At 42.8% G+C, this 11,623-nt stretch overlaps 1 protein-coding gene across 1 annotated transcript; it reads left to right on the top strand.

Annotated features, from left to right (window-relative positions):
* Positions 1–2,158: 2,158 nt before the first annotated feature.
* ppm1kb (protein phosphatase, Mg2+/Mn2+ dependent 1Kb) lies at positions 2,159–11,479 on the top strand. The gene is given in 7 exon segments (XM_047152732.1): positions 2,159–2,164; positions 3,228–3,545; positions 3,547–3,578; positions 4,496–4,600; positions 10,169–10,339; positions 11,156–11,300; positions 11,390–11,479. Coding segments are annotated over 7 exon segments (867 nt in total).
* The last annotated feature ends 144 nt before the right edge of the window (positions 11,480–11,623 follow it).

Raw genomic sequence — 11,623 nt, 5'->3', positions numbered from 1 at the left:
GCTTGTGGATGACTGCCCTCGAGCTCTTCCAAGTTTCAGATGCATAGATGGCGGTTGGGATGATGATGCTATTAAACAGGCGAAGTTTGCTGTTGGTGTGGATAGTTCGCCTAGCCCAAATCGGTTGTAGCTGTTGGAAGACTGCAAATGCTCTGCCGATTCTGCGATTGACATCCACGTTAGTCCCACCATCCGCAGCCACAATGCTGCCAAGGTAGGTGAACTGTTTGACTTCTTCGATCAGCTGGTTGCTCACCGTGATCCGCACCGGCGTCATCCGGCCGACGGCCATGACGTTGGTCTTGTCAGTGCTGATCCGTAACCCAACTTTGGCTGCTTCGTGCTCCAGGCTAGTGGTCATCTCCTGTAAGACTTTCCCATTCTGCGCCAATAGCACAATATCGTCGGCGAATTCCAGGTCGGTCAGGCGTCCCTGGCCTGTCCACGGAATTCCAGACGCTGGCTGGGTTACTCCTTATCATCAGTCTTTCTGTCCATCCTATTCTCCTGCTAGTCCTTCTTATTCTCCTACTAGTCCCCCTTATTCCCAGTAAATGTGGTAACATACTACTACCCTGTCCTGTGGTTATTTTTCTTACTTTCTTTATTCGATATACTAAATCATTTACAACAATAGCTCATATCAAGATTATTATTGAGTCGCTCACGGCGACCGTGACTCAATTAGAGAATAAATGTGAGGATTTGGAGTCGAGGTCATGGCGTAATAAAGTTAGGATAGTTGGACTTCCAGAGGGCACTGACACATGTACAACTGATGCTGTTGCGGCCTTGTTAAAAGAGGCATTTGGTCTGGAGAAGGAGCCGGTTCTGGACAGGTCCCACTGGACCCTTCAGCCGAAGCCCTGCCCTGGTGAATGACCATGAGCTATTGTGTGCAGATTCCACCATCACAGTGACTGTGTTGACATTTTACGCCGTGCGAGAGAGCTCCAGCGGATTAAAACGAGGGATTTGACCATCTCCATTTTCCCTGACTACACAGCCAAGATAGCCTGGGCCCGGGCTGCATTTAATGAGGTTCGGTGTCAACTTCGTGGTATTGAGGGTGCTCGTTATGGAATACTTCACCCAGCTCGGCTTCACGTTACATATAACGGTGTCCAGAAGGACTTTATTTCAGCGGAGGAAGCAGGAAACTCTTGATATCGGGGTGAACTGCATCACCTACACAGCGGCGTCTTTTTCACTCTTCTATTATTTTTATTTTCTTGCACTCGGCCTTCCAGCTCTGCAGTATTCGGATTTTGATTGAAGATATTGTTGTTGCATTACTTCACCTAGATTTTGTGGACTTACTCCTCTTAAAATTTACTTCTGTGTTAATGTGCTTATCTGTTTTGATGCTCTGACCAGGTTAGAGTTTCTATTTATTTAAATGTATTAGTGTTTTTTTCCTTGGCTTTACGTGCTACACTGTTATATTATTTGTTACAAGTCTTTAAAAGGTAAGGACATTATATTTATTATTGTGCGCAGACTGTTTATCAGACTTGAAGTCAGTAGGGGCTTTTTCTCTTACTGGAACTTTTTGTCTTGGTAATTTTTTGGTTAGTTCAGCTTGCTCTCCGAGTTGTTTTCACATTGTGGACAACGTTCGGTTTTTGTAGGATACACTGCTGTCTCATTTGTTTATGGAGACTTTGGGTGTGTGGGTGTTTGGTGGATTGTGAGAGTAAGCAGAACATGCCAATGCTTTGAAGGATGTGAATTGGAACAGAGTAATGTTATTTAATTGCGAATCTGTTTTTAGAGGATTTAAACCTAACATGGTGAACAAATTATATTATAGAATTCAGGCAATTTTACTGGGGTTATCTCATACAGTAGTAAGTATTAATCTGGAAAGACCTTTGTAATATTACAGTCTAAAACTGGATTTAAAGAGTAGCAAATCTGTAAATGAATCATATGTAAATGAATCACATTAAAATTAATCATACTTAAAGGAATCACATGAAAATGCATCACATGAAAATGAATCACATGTAAATGAATAAAATAAATTAAAGACAATAAAAAGAAAGGTGTTATTGAGTCTGTATTTATCACGTCATCATTATAAGCTGAAAGAGAGAGGGGCTGAGGGGGAAAGGTAGTGTGCTTGGCCAAAAAATAAATAAATAAAATAACTAGTATGGCAGTGTGCATGGCTTATCCAAAAGGTCAGCAATGCTTTGTTGTTCTTTGTGTTTGATAGTGGTCATGTGAGATAAATTTAGGAACATAGCAGAGGTATCAGTGTCACTTGTTTACAAGTAGCAGATTAAAGGGTTTTCAGTGTAGTCGCGCCGCCTGTACAGAGAAACGGAGGTTGCTGTGGTATGATTTAGGTCCAGAGGAAAGAGGTTCGGAAATGTTTGTGGCATCGTAGCCAGACACTAAAGGAATGAGAACCAGTGGAGTAAGGAATTAAGGAGACGGTAAAAGACAGGAATGCAGTTTGACACTAACATACGTTTTGACAATAACTAATGTCATTATGTTTATATGGACAACAATAATCCGATATTAACCCGATTAAGATGATACTCTGATTAAGAAACTAGCACGTAAACAGCGATTATTGATTACCTTAATCCGACTAAAGTCATACTCGAAGTAAACACAAATTGAATTAAGACATGGAGCATTCCTGTTTTAGTCACATTATTGACGTGTATTACAGACTTGTACACACCTTAATCACACTATTAATGTCGTATGGGAGATTTCACCGCATTTTGTGACAGTACATGTACACACATGGCAATGCTCAACCGTTTGACAGCAAAGAGAGCACGGCTGCGTCCAAAACCGTGTACTTACCTACTATATAGTAGGAGAAATACATGCATCTGAGCTACTATACAGTAGGTAAGTATGCGGTTTGGGAAGCAGCCCATGGCTTCAAGCAGTCGTCTATTTGCATGTATAGCATGACAAATAATTAACTGCACTTGAAGCTTTCGTAAAAATTAAAAATAAAAACACCCAAAACTGTATACGGTACCATAACGAAGACGAATTGTATGTCGATACGTGAAATTCTGGAGGGGACAGTGTGATGCGGTGACGTAATGATGTGCGCTGTTAATCAATCTATGTTCTATAACATGTAAAACGGGTACATGAAAGGAGTATTCTAAAAGCGACTCATGTAAACACCTTAATCAGAATATCGTCTTATTCAGAATAATGTTCTAAACAGAGTCCATTTTATTCAGGACAAGCTGGCGCGGTCACTGCACAGCCCGTCAGGCACCCGCACCAGCAATTCACGCTTTGACCCGGACAACAGTGGACGCCCCACCACCTGGGACTCGTTCGGCATTTGGGACAGTCGCATTGATGAGCCGATTCTGCTGCCATCCAGCATCCGCTACGGCAAACTCATCCCCAAAGTCAGCTTGTTCAAAGTGGGCTACATTTCGCAGATCAGCCAGTGCAAAGAGAACGAGGACCGTTATCAGGTGTCGCAAATGACCAATGACATCCTTTATTTCGCGGTGTTCGATGGCCACAGCAGTGCTCAGGCTGCTGACCTTTTGCCATAAGTACATGGAGCAGTATATTAAGTGAGTGTTCCCACTGAGGTATCAGACACAAATCTCAAAACTCTGTTCCCTGCCTAGGATTGAATATTTTAGAGCTGCAACAACTAATCGATACAAACATCACTTTGTGCTCATGTATCACTGTTGTGCTTTAGTGCCACACAAAACTCCACTTTATGAAGTTTGTTCTTCGCGGTGTTTATTATAGAATGCATTAGAGAACTTTGGTTCGCATACTTTCTTCCTCAGTCACTTGACTATTACGCCTCCGTCTGATGGTGACTGGGGTCATGTTGGGAATAAAAGGTAACGCTGACAGAAACAGTAAACTGAAGAAAGTCATTGTCGTTGACTCTGGGCGTCTGCTAAAGCTAGTGGCGTCACATTGCGTATGTATGATGTCATGTGCCGTCGACTGGGAAATGGCTTATACTTCCGGGTAAGTAAAAAAAAATGCTAGTTTTTGAGATGATATTACATTTCTAAAATATGTACACTTGACGGCAGAATTACCCCGTGCATAGTGTAAGTGTACAGTACGTCATTTGGGACACAACTTTAGTATTTACTCTCCGATGCATGTTTTCGGAACAGAAGTAACGTACTGAGTAACTGTACCCCATGCCTAGTGCAGACCAACCAATCGATAATGAAATTCGTTGACAGCGATTTTCATAATCGATTATTATCAATTTTATCAATTGGTTGTTACAGCTCTAATACAGACCTGCATAACCTCTTTCCAACAGATCAGTCATTGTTTATATATATATATATATATATATATATATATATATATATATATATATATATACACATATATGTGTGTGTGTGTGTGTGTGTGTGTGTGTGTGTGTGTGTGTGTGTGTATATGTATGACCTGAATATAGTCTGAAGCACTGTGTTGATGTAGACTCGTAGTACTGTGTTGTTTGCAGAGAGCCCGTGGCAAAAGAGGACAACCGAGAGGTCGTTCTGACAAACGTGTTTCTAAATGTGGACAAAGCATTAGCGAAGCACCTTCACTTCAGTGCAGATGGTAGGTAACCTCACTGCTGTTGAATCTGCTGGAGTGGGATTTCAGGTTGAGAGATTAGTGTGGATACTGTAGTTAACCAGTTTAGGTCTCCTGCTTAATACTGTACTATAAATATGCATCTCATTATGCCGTAGGAGTTCATTTACTACATTTACAGTCAGGTCCATAAATGTTTGGAAGTTATCAAAAAGTTATTTTTTATTTTAGCTGTCTACCAGAGTATATAGGATTTAAAATTAAATAATGAGGAAAGTTGCACACTTTCAGCTTTAATTTGGGGGTATGTACATCTGATGAATATCAGGTGAACACTATAGAAATTTCCATGCTTTATATATGTGTTGTATATGGCTTTTCAGCTGTTTCCATGGCCATGGCTATGTTATTCCTTCATTATTTCACCTACAAGTAAGCAGAAAACATCAGGGAGTCAGCAAAAACATCATTAGGTGTTGCCAATCTGGTACATTCTTTAAAAGAAAGAATGCACTAGTGAGCTCGGGAACACCAAAAGGCCCGGATGACCACAGAAAACAGTTATGGTGAATGAGAGAAGAATTCTTTCCCGTTTGAACAAAACCCCCTTCCTAACAGTTGGCTAGATCAAGAACACCCTCCAGGGGGTAGGCATATCTGTGTCAAAGCCAACAATCAAAAGAAGAGTTCACCCGAGTAAATACTGAGGGTTTAACACAAGCTCTAAACAAGCTTCAAAAACAGGAAGACCAGATTAGAAAACAAAACAACATACAATATACAGTTCTGGAACAACAACCTATGAACAGATCAGATAAAGATCAACTTGTCCCAGAATGATGGGAAGAGAAGTGTATGGAGAAGGGAAGGAACTGCTCATGATCCAAAGCATACCACCTCATCTTATGGTGTGGGTGTGTACGACTGCCGAAGGAATTGGTTCCCTTGTATGTATTGATGCTGTGACTGCTGACAAAAGCAGCAGAGCAAACTCTACCATGTATTGGGCTATATTATCTGCTCAGATTTAGTTAAATGCTTCAAAACTCATTGGACGGGGCTTCACAGTGCAATATGATCACCCGAAGCATAGTTTGAAGGCAACCCGAGACATATTTAAGGCAAAAAAGTGACATTTCCAGCAATGGCCAAGACCTGAACCCAGTTGAGCATGCATTTCACAAATGTCCCGAGAACAAGCAGTAAAGGCCTGGCAGAAACATCACTCGGGGAGAAACCCAGCATCTGGTGATGTCTATGGGTTCCAGACTTCAGGCAGGGATTGACTGCAAAGGATTTGTAACAAGTATTAAAAATGACAATTTAATTTCTGGTTGTGAGTTTATCTAATTACTTTTGGTCCCATAAAATGGAGGACAACGTAAAGTGCAGTAACTCCTACACCGTTCACCCAGTTCGGATGTAAATACCCTCAATTAAAGCTGAAAGTCTTTAATCAATAAACAATCATTATTGAATTGCAACTCCTGTATACGGTTGACAGCTGAAATAACAACTTTGTCAGTGTCCATATATTTATGGACCTGGCTGTAGATTTCCTGACGCAATGGCCGAAGAAATTTCCTGAGCCTAATAATGTAGTGTGTACTGTATATGTCAATGCATCTAGTGTCTATTTGTATGTGACTTGCCTAAAAATCTCCATAAAAGTATTTTTATATTGAGTTTACCGTGGCATTTTTAAAATTCTGATTAGACAACAACAAAAAAAAAGCCACCTATACTTTTACCCTAATCAAGAAATCCAAATTTGCATATTAAAACATGATGGTAATGACATATGGCAAAGCATGCTGTTACAGGATGATAATAATGTCATATTAAAGTTAAGTATTATTATTATTATTATTATTATTATTATTATTATTATTATTATTATTATTATTATTATTATTAAAATGAGTAATAAATATTAAAGTTATGGGAAATATTTTCCCATAACAGCATGTGTTGTTTGGAAGTCTTTTATTTCTCTTATACCACAGCAAATTGTGATCAGTTGTGTATTCATTAAAGAAGGACACATTGTGTGTGTGTGTGTGTGTGTGTGTGTGTGTGTGTGTGTGTGTGTGTGTGTGTGTGTGTAAATATATATGTATTTTGGCGACAGGCCCGCCGCTGACGCACAAGAAACAGAGATCGCTCCTCCCGTGACTGCCGCTGTAGTGCTGAAGTGACAGCTCCGCTTCAGCACCACCAATGTTTTGGACAACCGGAGAACGCGTGCCAGTGCGGCGGGGCCGCCGACACACACACGGCTGCTGAATGGCGGGCGGCACGGGAAAATTCCACCATCCAGCAGGCGACGGGAGAGTATAAAAGGGCCGATACTCCATTTACAAAGGACAGAAGGTTCTCCGGGCACGTGCACTAATCCATGTTGTGGGTTTTTTCCGACGAGACTGATCTGATCGGAGACTCCGCCCCCTGGCTGCACCCGCGGCGCTGCCTGACGGAAAAAAAAGGATCACCGCCACTCGGGAAAACCCCAGCACAACAGCGGCAGCCCCGCTACGACTGAGCACGTAATCTCACGATCACCCTTGTGCACACACACACATACATACACACTCTCACGGACTTTTGTAAATAAAATTCGTCGAACGGTTCAACTGGACCTTAAAGCAGATGTTGCGCTTGGTGGTAGACGAGGAAGGGAGAAACCTGGACCTCCTCCTGCCATACGTCCTCTTCGCAATCCAAGAGTGCCCCCAGGCATCCACGGGCTTCACACCCTTCGACGTGGCATGGGAAGCATGGGAAGGCCAGCCTTCCCCATTCTTCTCAGTCATCGAGTATGTACAGGAGATGCAGGAGAAGATCGACCAAGTGGCCCTGATTGTCCAGGAACATATGAGAGCTGCCCAGGAGGAACAGAAGTGAGTGTACAACCATCCAGCACAACCCTGCGAGTTCCAACCTGGTGATCGGGTACTCCTGCTAGTACCCAGCAGCTCCTGCAAATTCCTAGCTCTGTGGCAGGGCAAATATACAGTCCTCGAGAGGAGAGGTCCCGTGAACTATCACCTGTAGCAGTCTGGTAAGCGAGCAGACACAAAAATGTACCACATAAACCTGCTGAAGAAGTGGATAGAGCCAGAACCTGTATTGTCTGCGTTTGCGGCCCTAGACACAGATCATGACCAGGGCACCTTAGTCCAACTGGGCGAAGAGCTCACTCCCACACAAAAGCAGGAGCTGACAGAGTTGGTGGGTCAATTTACCAATGTTTTTTCTATCTCCCCAGGCATGACGCAGCTGGTACAACACGAAATCAATACTCACCCAGGAGTGGTGGTGCAGTAGCGGCCCTATCGAGTCCTGGAGGCCCACCGTAGGGCTATCGAGGAGGAGGTCAGCCGGATACTGCGGGACAACATCATAGAGGAGTCCAACAGCCCATGGTCCAGCCCTATCATAGTTGTACCAAAGCCCAACGGCAGTATGCGCCTCTGCAACGACTTCTGGAAGCTAAACCAGGTCTCGGAGTTTGACAGCTATCCCCTCCCCTTAGTGGATGACCTAGTGGATTGATTGGGGAGTCCTCGGCTCATCTCCACCCTAGACCTAACAAAGGGGTACTGGCAAGTGGCGCTGGCCCCAGAGGTGAGACCGAAGACGGCCTTCAGCACGGCGAATGGCCACTAGCAGTACCGGGTTCTCCCCTTCGGGCTCCATGGAGCACCTGCAACGTTCCAGTGGGTGATGAACATTGTCCTGCGACCCCATCGTGCCTTCGCGGCCGCCAACCTGGACAATGTGGTCATCCACTCCTCCACTTGGTCGGATCACCTGTTCCACCTGGGGGAGGTTCTGAAGGAGCTCTGTAAGGCTGGGCTGAAGAATCTAGGCACAGTACCTCAGGTACCGTTTTGGCCGGGGCTTACACAAGCCCCAGGCAAAGGAAACTGAGGCAGTGACCTACGTCAAAAAAAACAGGTACGTGCCTTCTTGGGGTTGGCGGGGTACTACTCTCGGTTTGTGCCTAACTTCTCCTCTGTAGCCCCCCCCACCCGGATCTCACAAAGAACGTGCACTAATCCATGTTGTGTTTTTTTTCCGACGAGACCGATGCAATCGGAGACTCCGCCCCCTGACTGCACCCACGGTACTGCCTGATGAAAAAAAAAAAAGGATCCCCCACTGGGGAAAACCCCAGCACAATGCCGGCAGCCCCACGACGATTGAGCACTTAATCTCACACATACACACACACACTCTCACAGACTTTTGTAAATAAAATTCTCCACGTGTTCACCCGAAGCAGGCTCCTGTGTGTCTGTGTTCTGCCCACCGTTGACTAAATTCCCATATATATATATTCACACAGTTGTCCTTTCTCACGAATGCTGTGAACACTATGTTTAGAATAGTGTATTTGTAATATTAAACATTCTACCTTAAAGAGTGAAGGTGTATACTTTTTCATTATTGATTTAGCCAGTTAGTTTCAAAAGCTACAAAATAGACCTACACAAGCCCTGCAAATCGAAACGTTAGGTATAATTAACCCTCACTATGTCACTCTTATACTGTGTGGCCCGATCATGGCCTTGGTGCCTGCAATGTACAACCTTGCCCTTTGTGTGTGTGTGCATGTTATGACCGCTTCGGAATCAGCTAAGAACCCATAAGAGCGGCAGCTCCGCGCTACCTTTCTGGAAGGCAAGGAGCTAGATTGGTCCAGCGGGACCTTGCATGGGCTTCTGGATGTTTCCTCAACTTTCTCTCCCTTTCTTTCTGAATCTCTCTCTTCCTCCAAGTCTCTCCTAGCTACTCCCTTTTTGTCCTCACATAACTGGAAAACACAAAAACGACTAAAGTGCTGACTAAAGATGTGTTAAGGGTTTGTTATGTTTGTCAACACACAATGGATACTGAAGAAAGAAACTGCACTTACTTGTTAGTTTATTATATACATTTACGCTATACAATAGATATAAAAAGTCTACACACCCTTCTTAGAATTGCAGGTTTTTGTGAGAAAACATCTGAAATCATGTCCGACATTTTTTTTTCCCACTTTGGATGCGAAATAGAAACCATTGAAACTCAAATGAAAAGCAAATAGAAACGGTTTAGGCAGGAAAAAAAGAAAAAATTGCAATAACCTGGTTGCACAAGTGTACACACCCATTTATAATGGAGCATGTGACTGTGCTCATGTAACTGGTTGTAGACTAGGAAAGGAAAAATACTCAGACAAACAGACAGCCACAACAGGTACACATCTCCTTTTGTGTAATTCTACACATTAAATTTATGGAATTTTTTCCGTACCTGTTACATTCAGAATTAACCAATCACATTCAACACATGTTCGTTCCTCTGCAGTTTGGCATGCTGTACTTGCAATCATTTTCTTTTCTTTCTCTCTTATGAATTTTCTCTACCTAAGATACTATATTATCCTGCATGTGTAATGTTTTTTTTCTTTTTCTTTCCCCATACTCTCTTTTGGAAGTATCCCTGAACACTTCCTCTCTGCTAGTATTTTTCTATGGAGTTCATCAAAGCTGTGTGTGAGCGAGCGTAGCGACCTGTGTGAATACAACAGTGTGTGCAAACACAACAGTGTTGTTGATGTGTGTTTGTGTTTATCTACGGCTATGGTGGCGCTGCTGTGGGACGGCATCGAACTGGTGGTGGCCAGCATGGGAGACAGTCATGCCATGCTCTGCCGGAAGGGCAAGGCACTTAAACTCACCGTGGACCACACACCTGAGAGGAAGGATGAGAAAGAGAGGTGAGGGATGGCCACCGATGCCACACGTGATAGTTCATTCCATTATAAAGGCAATTTTATTTACCTTTTAATAGTATATGCAGTGCTACACTCTTATAAACGAATCCACCATTTCCCCACTTACAACTTGTGTCTAAGATCTGTAAAACCTATAAATATCCTAACATTAAACAGTGACACACAGACCTATAGTCCCAATCAACTTAACCTAACATCAAACATAACAGTTTTTCCTATTCTAGCCTATCACTCTGTGAATATTAGGGGTGTAACACAATTCCTGTATCTGTTTAGTGGCGGGGGGGGGGGGTTTAGAGCACCTCCTATTCATACATGCACTTGTATTTGTTTCAAACACGCTATATGACTATATGAATAGTTTATTTGATAGGTGGAACTAAAACAGTTTATACCCAAGTCTCACACTTGCGTCAGTGAATAAGATCAATTGGATACTGTATGTACCTATGAACTACTGCTGCAACCATGAGACTATCCTGTGCTCATCCCAGGACTCTTGCATATCTCAGGAGTCACCTAATTTGAATTAGGCTACTATCCTGTAGACTATTGAGTCTTAGCTGCTGAAATAACGTGTATATTGTTTATTTGTTTTTACTTGACTAAGCAGATGCAATTTAGGAGGGTGCATCTTGTACTTGAAAATATAATAATATTCTGTTTAAATATTTTACTACTTGTCCTGATTTGCATTTTATAATAGCACATCTCCTGATGAAGAAGCCTTTCAGTGCAGACCACAGCTTTTTATGATTATTACAGTAACTTTTCTGAATGATTGCCCATGTGTGGTAGGATCCGTAAGAATGGAGGTTTCGTGACGTGGAACAGTCTGGGCCAACCTCACGTAAACGGGCGACTGGCCATGACGCCGAACATTGGAGACTTTGACCTGAAAAATGCTGGTGTCATCGCGGAACCAGAGACCAAGCGGATTTCAGTGAGTGAAATTTATGTACACAAACACGACGGTGAAATAAAAAATATAATTTTTCATAAAAAATAAAAAAAATCCTCAACTTCCACCAGGATTCAGATGTTTTAGCCAAGATTGAGTGCGCATGTGGTTTTGGGGGCATGGTTTTGCAGGCAACTTGGGTAGCTCCTGCTACCTTCTGACAAAATCGCTCAACTGTTCAAAACTGTTCCGTCTCACAATAAAGTTAATCTGGACCACTGTTAGCACAACGTTCTACTCATCTAGTGCCTTTTTGTTTCAATGGTTAACTCTCCCCATGCAAGCGCAGTGATTTGATAGTTTAA

This window comes from Ictalurus punctatus, chromosome 3, assembly GCF_001660625.3.
Source record: "Ictalurus punctatus breed USDA103 chromosome 3, Coco_2.0, whole genome shotgun sequence".
NCBI lineage: Eukaryota > Metazoa > Chordata > Actinopteri > Siluriformes > Ictaluridae > Ictalurus > Ictalurus punctatus.
Note: the sequence above shows the minus strand (reverse complement) of the source record. Positions and strands in the feature narration are given on the sequence as shown.